The sequence below is a fragment of the Amborella trichopoda genome, chromosome 8 (genome assembly GCF_054954075.1).
Source record: "Amborella trichopoda isolate Santa Cruz 75 chromosome 8, AtrichopodaSantaCruz75HAP2 v2.0, whole genome shotgun sequence".
In the NCBI taxonomy this organism is placed as follows: Eukaryota; Viridiplantae; Streptophyta; class Magnoliopsida; order Amborellales; family Amborellaceae; genus Amborella; species Amborella trichopoda.
The window spans coordinates 977,840-996,850 of NC_142343.1; the positions used below are offsets into that span (position 1 = coordinate 977,840).

General features: G+C 34.9%; 1 protein-coding gene and 1 long non-coding RNA gene across 8 annotated transcripts; one reads left to right on the forward strand and one right to left on the reverse strand.

Annotated features, from left to right (window-relative positions):
- The first annotated feature begins 180 nt into the window (after nucleotides 1–180).
- On the forward strand, nucleotides 181–2,505 carry LOC148780684 (uncharacterized). The gene is made up of 2 exons (XR_016060236.1): nucleotides 181–304; nucleotides 2,336–2,505. It is a non-coding gene; the product is annotated as an uncharacterized LOC148780684 (long non-coding RNA).
- Nucleotides 2,506–4,617: 2,112 nt separating this feature from the next.
- Nucleotides 4,618–15,790, reverse strand: LOC18437921 (Carbohydrate-binding-like fold). Of its 7 annotated transcripts, none has more exons than XM_020669394.2 (5): nucleotides 15,070–15,781; nucleotides 8,786–8,810; nucleotides 8,521–8,678; nucleotides 6,264–6,794; nucleotides 4,618–5,405 (listed from the first exon to the last, which is right to left on the reverse strand). In XM_020669394.2, exons 1-5 carry the CDS (start codon nucleotides 15,268–15,270, stop codon nucleotides 5,145–5,147), a joined length of 1,176 nt encoding a protein of 391 aa, XP_020525053.1. In that variant the 5' UTR covers nucleotides 15,271–15,781; the 3' UTR covers nucleotides 4,618–5,144. The 7 variants fall into 7 exon arrangements, with proteins under 7 accessions (XP_020525053.1, XP_020525054.1, XP_020525057.1 ...); XM_020669395.2 differs by having other exon boundaries at nucleotides 4,618–5,390; nucleotides 15,070–15,686; XM_020669398.2 differs by having other exon boundaries at nucleotides 4,618–6,152; nucleotides 15,070–15,686.
- Nucleotides 15,791–19,011: the final 3,221 nt, after the last annotated feature.

Sequence of the window (19,011 nt, forward strand, 5' to 3'; positions counted from 1 at the left end):
ATTAAATGAACAATGTTAAAAAATAAAAAAGTGATTTTGAGTTTGCAAAGGTTAAGATATTGAAATTTACCAAATGAATAGTCTATATTTGTTGTTGGAGGGACTCATTTTGACTATATCTAAGGTTGAATTCTAACTTTTTTTTTTATTTTAGGAATTGATTATTGAGATGAAGAGTGTGTGCAAAATTTTGGATTATACAAATACCACAAACATGGGTTTCTAGAAGTGTGGTTGCAAGAGATCACTGTATATGTGTGCGTGTGTGTGCAGTTGTCATATGGATGCATCTGTAGTTGTAGAGGTAAAGTGCACCTTCAAATTTTATCATGGTATACAATATTGATGTAAAATGTTTTATGATTATCTCAAAATCTATTTTTATATCTAATTATAAAATTTTAAATTTAAAAATGGTTAAAAATCAAGTAGATTTATAAACATATGAAAATCTTGAAAATGGATGGTGTAGATAATATGTTGTAAAATACACTGTTTTTGAGACTTAAAATCTTTTTTTTTCATGATCATACATCTCGATATCAAGATGATCAATCAAAAGATTTTTCAACATTAAAAGTACATTTTTTGATGGATTTTTTAGGTACATATGTAGTTCTACATTATAAGGTTGCATCCTAATATAAACTTTTTCCTATATATATATATATATATATATATATATATATATATATATTTTTTTTTTGGGTGTGGTTTCTATAAGGTTGCAAGCCTCAAACAATCCAATTAAGTTGCAGCTCCAAATTTTATCGTAACATGTCATATTTTAGGATTGTCTTAAAAACTATTTTCATATTTAATTGGAAAATTTTAACTAAAAGATGATTAAAATCAAGTAGATCTATAAACATATTAAAATTTTGAAAAGTCTAGATAATGTGTTGCAAGATGCATTATTTTTAGGATTAAATTTTTTTTATTTTAATATTCATACGTCTCGATGTTGGGATGATCAATTAGAGGGTTTTGCAACATCAAAATAGCCTTTCCGATAGATTTTTGAAGCGTATGTAATTCTACATTTTAAGGTTGCAACTTTATATAAATTTTTCCTACATATATATGGGTTTGTCTAGAGTTAACCACTGTTCCAAATACAAAAGTTTACATTAGAAAGGGTTGTGATGGGTGTATTTATTAAAAAGATTATTACGTTTTGTTTAAAAATTTATTTTAATATGTAATATATCAACTAAACAAAGGTAAATTTAATTTTTTTATAAAAGTACAATGGAAGCTAGTGTTTTGGTATTTTATATGTAGAGTGGACTTGTCTTTTAATGCAAATTTCAACTTTATTTTTTATGGACATGACAATAATATCTTTTGTTTTGTAGTGATATTTATAAAATTATCCTTAATGATGAAAATATCACAAAAAAATAACCTTTTTAAAAAATAAATCACAAAGTTAATAAATTCACCATTTACAATTCATTATATCATAAACCTTTGTAATTTGAAGGATTGTGAACTTTAGATTTTTTTTTATATATATATATATATATATATATATAGGGTTGCAACTTTAAAATGTTGAATTAAAGATGCATCTAAAAAATCCATCATAAGAGGTTGTTTGGATGTTTGAAAACCCTCTAATTGAACATCTTAACATCGAGATGTATGAATATGAAAAAATAAAAATATTTCAAGTATACAAAATACTGTATCTTGGAAGACGTTATTTGGGCCATTCATTTTCAAGATTTTAAGATGTTTATAGATCTACTTAATTTGAACAATTTTTAGAATATAAAATTTTATAATTAAATATGAAAATAGATTATCAAGCTATCCTAAGAATTTTTTATATCAAAATTGTATTTATGATAAAATTTAGAGCTACGCTTTAATTGGATTGTTTAAGGTTGTATCCTTACGCAAATCACATCCAATGAAATTTAGAGTTGCGCTTGTTTAAGGTTGCATCCTTATGTAAACCACACCCTATATATGTACGGAAAGTGTAGGATGAGACCAAAGTGGCTACAATAATCTTGACCATTGGATGTGAACTTGAGTGGTTGTAACTATTACATTGATCAAGTTCAAACTTCAAAAGAAATTTTTTTGAACTTTGTGACACATTTAAGCTATCAAATTCACATCAAATGGTTGTAGGTAATTTGTGTTCACCTCATATCAATGGTAAATGGTCTCATTGTATAAAATCTTATATATATATATAGGTTATGTTAGAGTACTCACGTTACAGAGTAATTTATCATTGTAATTAATAAATTTTGGATACTTATATATCATTGTTTTGTGTATATAGTATTTTTTTAATAATGATATTTTTTGTCATCAGGAGGTGTGTAACATCACCCGCGTGGAGTACATTAGTGACATTTAATGCTCTATGTCCGACATGAAGCACACTGGTGACATTTAATGCCCTATGTGGCTGATGTTACCCTTACTAAAAAAATGCTCCGTGTACATGACAATGTTATATAAATGTCCATAATTTGTTGAGTATACTCTATAGTGTGAGCACCCTTATATATATATAGAGAAAATTTTTATACAAGTGCCAGGCTCTAAACAATATAATTACGGCGCACCTCAAAACTTTCACTAAAAGAAGTTGTTTTCATGCCCAAATATCCTCGAATTGATCATTTTGACCTTCAGATGCATGGACATGAGAAAATGTATTTTTGGATAATTTTCAAGTTTTCATAGATCTGCTCGTTCTATACTATTTTTTAAGCTTTAAATTTTATAACTAGAGATGAAAATATATTTTAAGGCTATCACATATTTCTAGTATTGAAACTACATTTCTTAACACTATTTGATAGTGTTCTTTACTTTTCTTAACACTATTTGAAAGTGCGCTTTACTTTGATTGTTAGGGCCTTGCCTTTATATAAATTGCACCCATATCACCCATATCTAGGATCAAGATTCATGGGTTGGCTAGCCTATACTACAGTATTGGCCAAACGACCTTGATCAGGGTTGCCTAGTTCATGAACAAGTGTGGGTTGTTTTTCATATGTTTCTTGTATATTTGTTTTTTTGCGTTTTTTGTCTCAAAATGCTCATACATGTTGGTTGTTGGATTTGTTCAGATTGAATCCCAACCATAGACCTTTGTGAATTTGTGTGTGCAATCTATGGGTCAATGCCTATGCTACAATATGGGCTGGACGGTCAAGATTGCACGATCTGTGGCTCACAAACTGATAAGAGTGGGGGAATTTTTGTCTTTTTTTTTTTCAATATGCGCCTGGCCATAGTGCACTCTTTGCAAATTCCCCTGTTTAAAAATTTTTATAGAAAAATATTATAAATGAACACTGGCCATTGGATGTGCTAAAAAATTGTTTGGTAGGTTGGCCTGCTCACAAAATTCAGAGAATGGAAATACTGTCATGGTGCTTCACAAATGTCACTTCCATTCTTGCATGTTCTCAGTCATCGGTATGAGAATTGGAAGCGGAGCTGTATTTAGTGGAAGGGATCATATTAAATCAGCAAGAACGCCATTAAAGAACTTTAAAATGTGGAATTAAGGTACCTATAAAAAAATTCATTATAAAAAGTTGTTTTGGTGTTGGAAAACCCTTTAATTGATTATCTCAACATCGAGATGTATGAATATGAAAAGAAAAAATGATTTCAAATTATAAAAACATTGTATTTTGCAATACATTATGTAGACAGTCCATTTTAAAAAATTTCAAGTGTTTATAGATCTACTTGATTTGAGCCATTTTTGGAATTTAAGATTTTAGGATTAGAGATAAAAATAGATTCTCATGCCACCCGAAAAAATTTTGACACGAAAATTATATTTATGTTAAAATTTGGAGGTGTGACCGTTTAAGGTTGCAACCTTATGCAAACCACACCCTATTAAAAAAGATTCTCCAATTCGTTAGACCTACTTTAATTTAATCTCTCACACCATGAGGAAGTACAAATGGAAATGCATTACGTTCCTATTAAAAAAAAGAAGTGAAAATTGATATGGATAATGACACGTGCTCTATAATTATTTGATTTCAAACCGGTTTTGTGTTTGGGAGAAATTTCTAGAAGCTAAGATAACATGAATAAAGCCCCCACTATTTTCCGGTTAGCTGTTCTTTATAAATGCGTTCTGATTAGTTTTTCTTTATAAATGTGTTAAAGAGATAAGAATTCAATTTCCAAGGGAAAAACATCGGAGTTATGAGTGATGACAGCCACAAATTTTACAAATTAAGAGAGAGAGAGAGAGGGGGGGAGAAGAAGAGAGAGAGAAAGGGGGGAGAGGAAGAGAGAGAGAGAGAGGGGGGAGAGGAAGAGAGAGAGAGAGAGGGGGAGAGGAGAGAGAGAGTGCAAATAGGAAAAGGGATATATTTGTTGAGAGAGAGAGATACGGTGAAGATAATCTATTTCCATCACACTAATATTCATGATATGTACAAATTCTGGTGTTTTGGATTTCCCAAAAGAAAAAAAAGTTGAAAGGAATAAACATCAATGAAGTTTCCACCTTTCCCCTGCCAGTTTCCTCAATTCTTTCTTACTCATGAATTAAAAGAGTGGCCATATAAGAGAGGACAAATAAACATTTTAAAATTCAAAACTCAAACCTAAAAGAAAAAATTCAGAACATGGATTGATCAAAGAAAAATGAATCCAAGGTCTTGTACAAAAAGGCACAATAAACCAGTCTTCAATGCCTATATCTCTATGAACAATGTTAAAATGATTACACTCTCAAAAAACTGGTGTCATATGATCCTACAACAACAAATATTATATTTCACATTCATGGCAAATGTTCCCATGCTTCTGCAAATTAAAGTTGTCGCCAAACCAGGTATTTGGTGCTGGGATCTCCATGACTGTAGAAATGGTCTCTCTCAAACGAAACAAAGAATGTAGCTACGTTACTTGTACAACGCACGCTGTTATTTCACGTACACAACAAAGGTTCCGATGCTTCCAAAAATTCACTGTGAAGAGACCCAAGTAACTGCAGCACTCTAATATACATGTGACACAAGGGGTGGTACTGCAACACCATGGGCTGTAGTATGTGCATGGAATCAGGTTATATAGGTACAGCCATCAAATCCATTCCTTATGATTTTTGAGTTTCATGAAGCTCAATCGAGTTATTCTTTACAAAAACCCAAACGCCAGAAAAGCTTCGACAAAGTTTTTGTGCCCCAGGCTAGGTCATTTTTGAGGAGATCATCTGGAGCCGGTTCGCTGTCCTCTGTAGAGGCAGCTGGTTCACTCTTCTCTGTTGTGGAAGCAGCAGTTTCTCTCCCCTCTGTGAAGGACAACTTTACTCCGGGCCCACTTTGTGGTGTCTCTTTTTCCTCCTGATCCAAGGTTTTGTTGGAAGTTTGCAGCTCCTGCTCTCCAATCAACTAATTTTAGGGTGTTGGAAGGAAACAGAAGAAGAGAGTGGGTCAAGGTTTCCTTAGCAGATGCATGTTTTCATGGCATTATTATTTCTTGGAGAAAAGATATATACTATAGATTGAAGGACAATGAGAACCATAGCTTGCAAAGGTCACGACTGTCTAGTTTGTCAGGATTTATGACCTCAAGGGACACAGGTTTTCAGTAGTCCATTGAACTACAGTATACTTGCTCTTTTCCACCTCAATTATTCAGAATTTCGGACTATTGAAAGCATCGTCTTCTTAACAAATATTAACTAAAGCAAGATAAGAATAAAACATGACGTGTCTAGTATTCCAATTCCAATTAAATCTTATGCAAACAACTGGTTTTTAGGTGTAGTAGGATCAGTTTCTTAGGTTTTCTCCATGTTATATAGAAAATAATTTTCTACGATTATTTTTTGGCTTGGCAACCCCAAGTCCTTGGGTTTCTCGAACTTATACATAAAGAGAATGACGAGGTTTCTCTAGTGATGCCTACTTAGATTAGCCATATGGTTCTTTTCTCCTTTTCTCCCTCCGCTGGAATACAATGCGAACCAAGAAAAAATTGCAAAAAATAGGCTCAAAATAATCAGAAACAAATCTTTATTCATGTGCCTAGATAGTCTCCAAGGAAATCATACGACAAAAACCACGCTCAAAATTTTCAAAAATAGATCGTTATTCTCATGGAGGGGTGACATGAACCTTCATAGTAACTCCCATCTGCAGTAACAGTAATTTATTCACCAACTGGAGAAAGAGAGAATGCATTATCTATTGTCAACTGTCTACCAGGAATTGGATAGAGAAAACTGCAGCTCGAAGGAAGCGTACCTTGGGAAAATCATCAATTGCACCATCATTAGGGTTGATAACATGGCTTTTTGCTTGGTCAAGTTGGGCTTCATTAGAAACTGCTTCTTCGGTAACAAGTTTGGAAGGGGAAGCCAAGCCAGGGATCAAAATGGGGACTTCAGGGTTCAGCATATCCGGAGTAATGGCACTCAAGTCACTCTCTACGGGCTCAGCTTTGCTACTGGTGTGTGGGTGTTCAGCAAACTTTGATTTCTCATTCAAACATTTGGATGGTTCCTCATTTATATTATGAAGTTGTGATGTCTCAGTTATCTTCTGAAGTTTTGGCTTAGTTGTCTTCTCAAGTTTTGGTTCCTCGGATATTTTCTGAAGTTGTGTTTCCTCAGTTATTGTCTGGAGTTCAGCAGTTTCCCAAGATTCTGAGATCACAATTGTGCTACTGGTTCCCCAAGTCTTTACAACACGGTCTGGTCCAGGCTGCCATTCAATTTCTCCTAGCTTTCCTTTCAGTATGAACTTGTAAAGAAGTGTTGTTCCAGCTGGGACCTCCTGTTCCAATAATTGACAAAACCATCCATTGAGAACAAGAGGGTAACTCCTTTTCTCGAGAGAAGTTTAAGAGGTTCAATTATAATATATATATATATATATATATATCAGCGTTTTGAGACTCAGCCGAGACCACTTGGATTCGGCATATGGGCGAGGCGAGTTTCAGGCGTGTAGGTTGTAAGGTTGTACAACACATTTACAAAGTTTATTTATATTAATGCAGCAAATTTAAGTCGTGTGTTTGAATGGCTCCGCGGTTTATCCTAACACAACATAGTGTGATCAGGGTTCGAATCTCACCAGCGAACATCACTTTTTAAAGGTTGTCATCTTTGTTTTATATGAAGGGAGTTCCCAGAAAAAGGGTAGCCCCCCAAGAATCGAACTCGACACCTCTTACAAAGAGGGAGCTTTATGTCAGGTGGCCTAACCCTCATGCCATTAGCTTTTTTATTGAAAAAGCTGCTCGCTAATTATATATATCATGTTTTTGTGTTCATTTTCTTTTAAAAAAGTTGAGCTGGACTTGGACGAGTTACTCAGACTCGCTTGAGTAATTCACCTTGGCCAATGCTTGGGTACCTTAGCGGAGTCGATTTTCTAAATACTGGTATATATATAGGAAAAGTTCTATATGAGTCCACAAACATCCATCTTTAAGATGGATGTTTTGCCAAGTGCACCATACCAAAATGTTATATTGACAGTGTAAAAATAAATCCCTTAAAAAACATATTTAAGATTTAAAACTTTTATTTTTTTCCATATTCATGATCATCTCAGACTAGATCATGAATCCCTAAAAATTTGGATGAAAAATCCATCTTTAAGATGTATTTTAGAGGGGGAACGCACGTCTATATATAAGTGGCTAACTCATAGAAACCCCATCCATATATATGTGTGTGTATGTGCGTGTCTATGTGTTTGAGTGCATGTGCGCACATGTGTGTGGAGGCTTCTAACTATTGGGGATGGTCAACTCTTGAAAAACATTAAAAACATCCTTCTTGGAGGCTTGGGTTGAACTCATGTTTAGAAAATCGACTCGATCAAGGTACTCGGGCCTTGGCAGAGGCAGGTTACTTGGGCATGTCCGAATAACTCACTCGAGTCCAGCTCTTTTTTTTTCTAAAAAAAATGAAGACAGAAACGTAATATGTATAATTAGCAAGCAACTTTTACAACCAAATAGCTAATAGCGTATTGGTTACGTCGCTTGACATAAAGCAACCTCCTTGCAAGAGGTGTAGGGTTCGATTCTTGGGAACCTAAAAGTTTTTTTTAGAACTCCATCATATAAAAAAAATAACGGTCTTTAAAAACGTGATCCTCGCTAGCGAGATTCGAACCCTGACCATGCTAAAACATATGCATAAGGATTAACAGTAGAATCATCTAAACATGTATGACTTATATTCGCCGTATTAATATGAATAAAGTTTGTAAACATGTTGTAAAACCTATTCACCCAAAACTCACCTCGCCCATAGTGGACCTATTCACCCAAAACTCACCTCGCCCATAGTGGACCTATTCACCCAAAACTCACCTCGCCCATAGGGGCTTCGGCGGAGTCTCAGAACACTAGGTTGAACTGTATGTATTTTGTATCTCTACAAAACCATCATTGCATTCCTATGTATGTTTTCACTTTCATAGAGGTCCACTTTTAACTGTTAAAAAGAAAATCCTAGCTGAAAATGCGTTGGCTGCATCTAACCAGGTCCGTTGTCCAGACATGGCCATCGGACCAGTCCATAAGAAGAGCAGCTGTCGGGTCCCAGGAGCCAAGGCTTGGATGTTCTCCAACGATGAAAAATTGCTGACCGAACATGCATTCCTTCTGTAAAATGAATCTCACATGAACTGCTGATTGACCTAGTACACCAAGATGCATAGTCATGTGACAAAACAAAGGAAAGAGGTGAGAGGATTGTAAAAACCAACATGAGAGTTGGAAAAAGTAGAGTGATTATGGAACATACTTGGAGCTACAGGGTCAACATTCACCTGCAAATAGAACAGGCAAAACCAACCTGAGATCCAAACTTTTTCATTTTAAGTTGGAGAGGGCATAGAAAGGAAGAAAGAGAAAAATTAATTACGAATTAACTATGAGTGATTTGCTCAAGGAATTACTTATGATAAACACTAAATGGCATGTCAACTGCATGTGTTTGGGGAATTTTAAACACCAAAACAGCCATGTTGACACAATGATACCAAAGTCTTTGAAACTCATTGACATGTGCTCAGACTATCCCGAGTTGCATGGACTTGACAGCCTGCCGGATCTCAACTGAACTGCCAAGAGGTCCCTGCATCCCCGAACAGAATAGGCTTGGTCCCTATAAAGACCCATGTCGTTTCAGATCGGATTCATCTGAGTGGCTGGGACCAGTCCAAGTCGGTCGCCACTCAGCAAGTGACAGTTTCCCTGGTCTTGTTTACCCTTGGTAGAAAAAATAAAAGAAATATCGACTGTTTGCTGCTGTATGGGGGTATTAAGGCCTCCAAACACAGATCAAGAGCTATTTTTTACCCTCTATCACTTGATTGCATTAGATTTTCGGAAAATTTTCAAATCGAAATGGACCTAAGGGAATTAGCATTGGAGAGTGTGAGTTTGCCAAGGAGTTTGCAAACCTTGGATCGAGTGGATCAAAAGTCTGGCTCAAATACATTGGGAGTTTGATTTAGTGGAGTTTGAGAACTGGTCTACAACTAGTAATTTATTTACAGTTTTTTAATTTCATTTTTTTTCAGTGTAATTTTATGGGAAAATATTTTCTTATCCCCTATTTTTAACTTCCATATCTTATGAGACCCAAGAATTGAAAATATTACTTGTAAGCAAAATGTCCCCATCTTTTCTATCTTACAACTCCCTGGACCCCTTTGACCATAAATGTTTTACCCAAACAAATACTAAAAATGACACCCTATTCAAACTCCATCTCTCTCTCTAAAACTCCATCTCTCTTTTCGCTTCTCGATGAGTTTACCAACGAAGAGGTTTAGCTTGAGCTCGAACACGAGCACACCTTCTTATGTGCGAGAGAGAGATGGAGTTTTAGAGAGATGGAGTTTGAGTTTTAAGGAGAGAGAGTTTAGAGAGAGAGAGACAATGATGTGAGTGTGAGATGGAGTTTGGGTTTTAGAGAGAGATGGAGTTTTGAGAGAGAGAGAGACGATGATGTGAGAGAGAGATGGAGTTTTAGAGAGAGAGAGATAGAGTCATTTCATAAGTTGTTGAGGTCACCAATACATGGTCAAAAGGGTTTAGGGGGCTGGAAGATAGAAAAGATGGAGTCCTTTTGCTTACAAGTAATATTTTCAATTATTGGGTCTAATGAGATATAGAAGTTAAAAATAAGGGATAATAGGATATTTTCCCTAATTTTATTTATATGATAGCTCTAGATCTGGTTTGTTTCGTAAAAATATTCTAGATCTACATAGATCCAAGGTTCATTTCATATAGCTCTGGTTTTCGTTTGTCAATCGACAACTAGATCATCTATTTTTCTTTGAATATCTATTTTTTAAAATATATGAAAAAATTATGTAACAAATAAGAAAAATGTCATGCTTAAAATTTTTTAGCATGGAATATATTGGCAAACATTTTTCTTTTTTTTTTGTAAAGTCATTGATGCCCCCCACTTTGCTACTGATTTCTTAAAAGTCCCTCTTGATTTTTAGGAATTATTCCTTAATTTTTTGTACTTTATTCCATATTTCCCATTTCTTCCTTTTATTAGGTAACAAAGTGCTTTTTTGTTTTTGTCTTTGCATGTCTGATGCATTTAGGGATGCGATTCCCCATCCAAACGCGTTCCATTTGTTTGCAAATAACCCCATTTTTTATAAGAAACCTGAAAATAATGTAGGGCCTCTACTCTCATTTGCCTAGAGCTTCTCATGTAGGTTCAGGTTCCAAGATGTCCTCAGTCACTTGTTGCTTAGTTGCCACTATACTTGCTAGAGCTTTCAAACTTGTCAAAGGGGAAAATAGATCATCTTTGGGAGTATGAGGTGGGGGTATTTGGAGGCTAGGGTGAGATATGTTTTTTGTGCAAAGGAGTTGAGAGGCAGTATTAAGTATTCACCTCTTGGGACATCACGTGGTGAGGGGGGTGATGTTGCACCCTGTGATAACTCACTTGCGAACCTAAGTGAAGAAATGATTGAGGAGGTTGGGAACAAGAACCTACTCAAGACAAGGAAAATAACGAGATGAAGGCCCAACGTGAGCATGGTAGGAGGTAAGTTTAGAGAATATGTACCATGAGCAGAGCGGTCTGTGGAGGTTCAGGGGTGGGAGGTCGTCAAGGATTAGCTATACTCCCTTTGTTGATGACAGATTGTTTGGGTCTTTGGGCAAGATGGAGAGGGATGGAGAACAAGCAGCACAGTCTAGACAACCTCCTCAGACCACTCAACCCAACAAACACATGCAGCCTACCTGGAGTTGAACCAACCCATTCCAGTTGAATTTACATTCAGAGCAGAAGAACATCAAATCCAGTTACATTAAATTAATAAGGAAGCCCATGATGAAGGGGATTGCCTAGTTCTTTTTTTATGTTGTCATGTCTTTCAATGCAGCGAAAGTGAGTATAATGTGCCCAGGATATCCACTATAGATAATGAATGGCCTAGATCTAAGCCCCAACTGCATATGACTTGACTGGGCGCCACTTGGATGAAGACTTTTGCGTTTCTATTTAACTGTGAGTTGTAACTCCAGCAGTCAGCTTTATGTTCTATGTCCTAGTACTCATGGTCTCATGGACACATCGGACTCCTTTTTCATTGACCTGTTGGCTGTGATTTGTATGTTCTGACTTTGGAGACATTTGTTGGATTCGTCTTTGAAGTTTGAATGTATATTTATAGTTTGGTATGCCTCTATGAATGTGATATTGCTTAGTTCTAGCATTTATACCACATTTGCACTATTTTGTTTTAAAAACTGTTAATGATGATTCAATTGAACCATTGAATGTATGCCAAAAAGTGAAACAAGCAAAAACTGTTTATAGCCCTTAGTATCTATAAGTTTTCATTTTTTTTCCTCCATATAAATAGGTTTTATTTGCTTTTTTTTATTCTCCACAAGTTTTCCTTGTTTGACAATTTTTTCCTTTTTTTTCTTTTTTTGGGAGGTTCATGCAGACTGGTTGAGTCAACTGAGACCAGGCCCTGCAGAGTTCTGTACCCAGTTCTGGTTTTAAAACACTGATCTCACAATTCAGTAGCCAGATACTAGCAAGTAACCTATGTATGCTAGGTTGACAGAATGACCCTAAAGATTTAGGCCCTATTTGGACGCACTTGTATTTCAATTCGGGAACAGGATCATTTACAAACAGGTACATTTCTGGACCCCATTTGGATGCTCCTGTACCTTTATTTATTTATTTATATGCTCCTGTACCTTTATTTATTTATTTACTTTCAGATAAGAGGGGAATGAAAGAGAGACAGCTCAGACCATGAATAGTGGAATGGACTAAACGTCGCCATTATATTCATTAATGGGTGGGCACGGAAATGAGACTCTTTCCAGATAAGCGATCTGTTCAAACCAGTGTTTTAAAATCCATAAGGGGCTTCTGGATAGGACACTTGCTAAATCGATCTGGATCACCGATCTAAGCCAGACTGAGCTGATTCTTCGGTGTAGGAATCGGTCCCCAAAAATTGTAAATATCACTTTAAAATTAAAAATTAAAAATTAAAAAAAATAAAATAGGTGGGGACCTGGGTGATTCGTATGATTCGGATCACCCGGTTCTCTGACAGAACCACATGAATACCAATAAAAATAGACTAATTCCTGGTTCCATCAAGGAATCGGGTTGGTTCCCACCGATTCTTGATCTAGATCACCAGAAAGGCATAGAAACGTAGTTAGCCAGGGTTCAAAAGTTGAGAAGCTTCCTATGGCTGCATCATATACCTATATACACTATTAATGTTTCAAGAGCAATAAGCAGCAAGGAAGCCACATGATATTATCTACACTAATATATTTGACATCAGAGACAAAGAAATTGATTGCATTGGCACATATCAAAATAAAATAGGATTATATAACATATATGGTAATTAGTCACCGTGACAATTAGCAAGAACAAATCTACTCAGAAATATTAGTTACTCTTATTGAACTGGCCATAAGTGATACAAGGGTGCTTCTACAAAACACCATTATAATGGTGATGAATAATGTAAGAAAACTCTACTCCAAAAATTTTGAATGTGAATGCCCCCAAGTTTTATTATTCCTAATTTTAGGGGAGAGGCGATAGACATATTTTTATACTCTATGCAAATAAAGCTTGAATTTCAAATGACTAACCCTTGATTTTCTCCTACTATCAAGAAGGGGTTTGCAAATTACCTCTAATAGCTGTATTTTCAAAATAAGAGCAAAACCAAAAAAAGGGTATTTTATGATCCAAATTTGAGAGTAGGGTTTTCTAACAACACCATTCTCTAATGGTGTATTGTAGAAACGTCCATGATAAAATTCTCTTTCCTGTGAAAATTCTACCAAAAAAATGTGTATAGATGTCTACTACATCGCAGCTTCCTCAGCACATTGAATGCCTGCATGGCCTTCAGTTCTCTCTTTCCATAGGTCTTCTTGGTCCATTTAGTCCCAGAAAAGAACCCCGACGTTTGCTACATCCCTACCTATTCCTAAAACAAAAGAAGTACAAAGCGTCTCATAATTTTCATATAAAAATTCAAGATCCATGCCACGACATTGCATACCCTTTACTCAGGGTATTTCTCTAGTACAGTTTAGCAATTAGCATGGACACCCTTATTCATGGATGTAAATAATTATGACTTTCAATAGTGCAATTGGACGAGAAGAATCAATTGTTCCAAGCTAAAAAAAAAAAACCTCTTCAGCAATTTCAGCATTTAGACATCAAAGATTCTTTACGTCACCAATCATTGAAAAATAAAATAATGCATTCGAAGATTTCATCCAATAAAGGTCATAAATAGGTCCCTTCCATTGGATTTGGCATCCTCCTATGCTAATGAATGACCGACCCACAAAGGGGGGAAAAAAGAAAAAAACTATTCTCACATTCTCACAAGAACCTAAGGGCACCTGATAAATGCATAGTGATCTGATTCATCTCCACAGCAAACAACATTCCAACAAAATTTCTTGAAATTAATAGCATCTTTTAATCCATTAAATTACTCATTCAGGCATGCCGTTTTCTGGAATAATAACTTGTGACAGAGGCTGTTCATTGTTTGATTTGAACATACTGCACAAAAACCTTCAATCCATGGATCTATTTTTAATATGATACAATTCTTGTGATGAATCCTATCTGCAAAATGCATCAAAGGCAAAGGCATCCCTCATATACCCAAATCCAAACTCACTACATACTTCATATCTTTATCAAGCTAGTAAAGAGCCGAAAAGAAACCCTAGTTACTCCAGTAATCACCATTAAAAACACTAATTATTGATCTCTTGCAAGAACCTCATAAGAAACTTAAAAAATGAAGTGGTGAAACTAAGTCTCTGCAAGAAAAGTACACTCCTGCAAAATTTATTAAAATATGACAAGATCTTTAATCCATTCAATTGCTTTTTCAGGAATTTCTAACATTATACGGACATGTTTGGAGTTTGGATTTTGACATATCAAAGAAAGCTGCAATTACATGAATGAAAGCTCCGCTCATATGTTTTCCACTGAAACCTTTGAATCTATGGATAGCTTTACTCATCTCAGGTTCATAAAATACACAAAAACAATCGAAAGTATTATATCCAATAACATCTCCAATCCTGACCAAATACAGTACTGTAAGCACATCATTATTTTGTCTACACCAAAAAACCAAAAGAAACCTTAATACTTGCAACAATTCTCCTTAAATGGACGATAAATGACAATGATATGGACATATTCAATTATGCATCATCCCATGTTTTCTATAATTCAGAACCGTAATTCTTGCATCAATTGTACTCAAATGAAAGATAAGAAAGAACAAGTTCAACGCATTCAAGCAAGCATCCTCCTAAAATTTCATAAAAAAACTAAACTCCATGTCAAGATTCCATAAATAATGGACCAAACATGCCGGACCAAACATGCCAAAACACAACAAAAGAGATAATGACGATTCGATCTCAGAGAAAGCATACTTTAAAATGAGTCAAATAAATAAATTACAGAGGCTACAATCAAGGAGGAGGGATAGAACTAACCTCCGGTTCTGAAGAACAAGACACAGAAGAACACATGAGCTTCTGAGAAACATGAATTGAGAGCCTGTGAATTTTTTTAGAAGTGAATAAATGAATCACAGGCCTCTCAAAAGCTCTGAAACCGTGGCCCGTGCTCCATGGCCTGGAAACCCTGCAACCTACCCAAAACACCTTGGTGGAACTCCTTGTTAGGGTTCCCATTTCCAAACCACTGCTGGACTTGCTCTATTGAGTGAGAGAGCCCAGCTCCAGAATGGGAGACGGTTTAAATTCTCGAGATGGAGAGAGAGAGAGTTGCTTTTTAGAGAGAGAGAGAGAGAGAGAGAGCTGGTTTAGATTCTAGAGTAAGGCAGCTGAGAGAGAGAGTGTGCGTGTGAGAGAGCGCCTGGGCTTGGAGTGAGGGCCCATGGGATAGTGTAGAGAGAGAAACAGAGCTGAACGATAAAAGAGAGAGAAACAGAGCTGAACGATAAAAGAGAGAGAAACAGATGAGAATTATAACAGCATGCCACGATGGTTTCCCTAGAGTCTAGAGAGAGAGAGAGAGCTGACAAAAATACAAGCATGTGATTGGAAGGTTTCTAGAGAGAGAGGGTGAGTGGTTAGAGGAAGAAAAGTCTCGTGAACGTTTTAGAGGGAGTGGTTTTTTAGAGAGAGAAAGAGACAGGGTTTACGACAATTGAGGAAAAGGGTTTTGTTTATCCTTCTATTCACGAGTCCCAGAGGCTAGAAAAGCGGGCTCGCTTTTACAATGACAAAATGACTAAAACTACCTTGATCATTTAACAAACTGACCAAATACCCTGACTACTTATAAATATGCGCTTAGTAACGTTTCTACTGTGGATTCACAGCATCCATACTGGCAGATGTGAATAAATGATTCGTGGCAGCATCGTGACCATCGTGTTTTGACATTCGACGGTTCGGATAGTGTATAGGTATAGTGGAAACCTTTGCGTTACTTGTTGAATACATTTCTTTTTGATAAATTGAATTTTTTTTGTGTAATGTGATTTATATGGTTGTGAAAAAAGACTTAATAGAAAAGGGTCTTGGGTTATGTTGTAGCACTCTCACATCCTGGTCACCGTATTATGGTTTTTATTCTCACCGATATTATTTTATTAATATTTTCAAAAAACTAACTCTAAAACTATTTGAAAAAAAAGAAGTAAAAGCACATCTTCCTTACCAAATTATCCTCGCCTCCCCAAAAAAAGACCTTATAGATATCAACGTCTATCAAAATATTGGATGATGATGGAAGAGAGTGGGTCCCATTATACTATTTCACGGTCTATCGAATGATTGTTTTTGGACTCAATGACTATCGAGCCTAAATAATTTAGGTGAATTCGAGTTAGGCTCATTGAGTTTTTAGTCACTAATCTTATATATTATATATTTTAAATTATTATTTTTATTTTTATATATTTTAAAACATAATAAAGCTATTCAAATGACAATAAAATTGTTTTTGATTGAAACAAATCCATCATCTATTTAACAGCCGTCCAATCGTAACCAGCACACCCTCTAACTTGAAAAGGCAAAACAGTCATCATCAACCAAACCAAAAAGAGGGTTTCTTGTCCTTTGGAATAAAAGTTGGGGGTTAAATAGCCGCTATCGCTTTTGTGTTGCTCGCGGCATCGTTTCCCGCCATGCATATTCGGATTTGAATGAAGGAAAAATTTTAAGGCCACATATTTTGGATTTGAATAAACAGAAAAAAAAAGAGTTAAATATGTTTTTGGGTTCGAATAAATTCAGAAATTATGGAATTTTATATATGGGCTGCTTAATTTAGACATGAAATTTATGTATTCAAAACATAATTAAATAAGAAAAATTGTTTCACGTGGCTTGGACCGTATTCCTACATATGCGGTCAAAAAAGTGTAAAGCATCCATCTTAAAGATGGATACAAGTAGGTGTTCCATCTAAAAACAATAAAAATTAACATTCCAAATGTTTTCTTACTTAATTATTTTTTATAATATTTTAAATTTATTTATTTTTTCATTTTCATATTCATGATCTCCATATTAAAAATTATATGTCTTTAAAAATTAAGTCCTAAAATCCATCTCTAAAATAGATTTATTAAGAGATACGCATTTTGACATATGCGGGCTTGGCTGCATAGAAACCGGGTCCATTAAACAAAAGGCGTGTATACTATGCTTCCTTAGAGCAATACTGTGCTCGGGCAAAATAGACTTGGGATATTTTCTTATTTGAAATTTTAGATCCATGTAACTATTACTAGATGATTATTTTCAAAATAGACGATTTAGATTTTAAGTTCATGAACATTCAAGATCATTGCATCCAAATTTTTTATGGCTCTAGTCCAATCTTTAGATGACATTTTATTAGGGCAAGCTTTCTATGCTTCCCCTACAACATAAACTTTATGTGCTTCCCCTTATCCAACTGTCTATTATGAATGGAGGGCTAAGATTGCCCCAATCACAATGTCACGTCTCTATACTATTTTATTTTTATTTTTTATATAAAATATTTTGACACCAAAATTTGAGCATCCAATCCTCTATTAAAATCGTACATGTAAAAAATATAAAAAAATATTACCAATAAAATAAAATGACCAAGTACCCCTAAAAGTTTCAAGGGGTATTTTGGTTATTATATTGTATCAAAAAATTAATTTTAATATTTTTTATAGATGCAACCCAATGAGAAGATGATACATACCAAATTTCATATTCATACAATTTGTATTAAAAAATTTTAAAATAAAATATTTTAAGGTGTCAGATCTAAGATCAAATGGTGAATGACTCACTTGATCAAACATAGATCTTCTATGATGCAAAGGAAGTATAGAAACATTTTCTTTTTACTGAAGCACATAGAGAGTGAGCGTTTGGATTTTTTTTTTCTTTCTTTTGAGTTACGTTGGTTCTAATGAGTGGTGCCCCTCACGACTTTAGTCGGTTTCGAGATATTTTAAATAACTGAAATAGTTTTTTGTGTGTTATGTGCAAATGGTGTGGAAACTGTATTCTAGTGTAAATTTGTTGCATCATACACTTGCCAAGTAAATACTTTATGCAAACAAATATGCAAATATAATATTATATTGAAATGAAGTATAGCAGGTGAATCACAAGAATAACAGCTATACAAGGAAAATAAAGAAAGAAATCTCTGATATTTTTTTACTTCATTTCTTTACAAGAATAAAAGTAAAACAAGAAATCAAATGTAACAATTACAAAGCAAATGGAAAGCAAAGCATTTTTTTCCATATTATATATATATATATATATATATATATATATATATTGTTTTTGAGCTAACAAAAATAGGAAATGGCCCTAGAAAAGACTCCGAAGACGCAGTCAGGAAGATTTAAGGGGTTGGGGTCTGTCAGCTGACAGAGGAACACTATGTGCGTTTTGGCAATGCACTATGCACCATTGAGCTTGTTGCCTCGGCGATGTAGCTCAGTGGCGCACAATGCATTGTTGAAAGCTTAGGCACTCATTCTTGTTATGAGATTTCTAGTTCCTTATCTTCCTGTTATGAGATTCTAGTTCCTGTTTTGTTAGAAGCAATCCCTGAAATAGAGTTTTGGGGTCATGTTTTACTAGTTTCTATGCAAACATAAGCTTGACAAGAAACCACTGTCATCACAAATGGAAGACTAAGAATATTTTTCCTCTTTTTTTTTTTAGTGCAAGAAACTATTTATATATCAGATGACATAAAACCTCAAGCTCATCTTTTTTCTTTTGAATAAAATAATGGTTCGGACACTAGATGTCTATAATGTTATTTTGAGTTAAAACTACAAGTGTAGGTTATACTTAACACTTTTTTTTTAGTGTAGGAGTAGTTCAGATATTGGATGTTGAAACTGCCCATACTTCATCATTTTTTTTTGGAGAAATAGTGGTTTTGAGTCT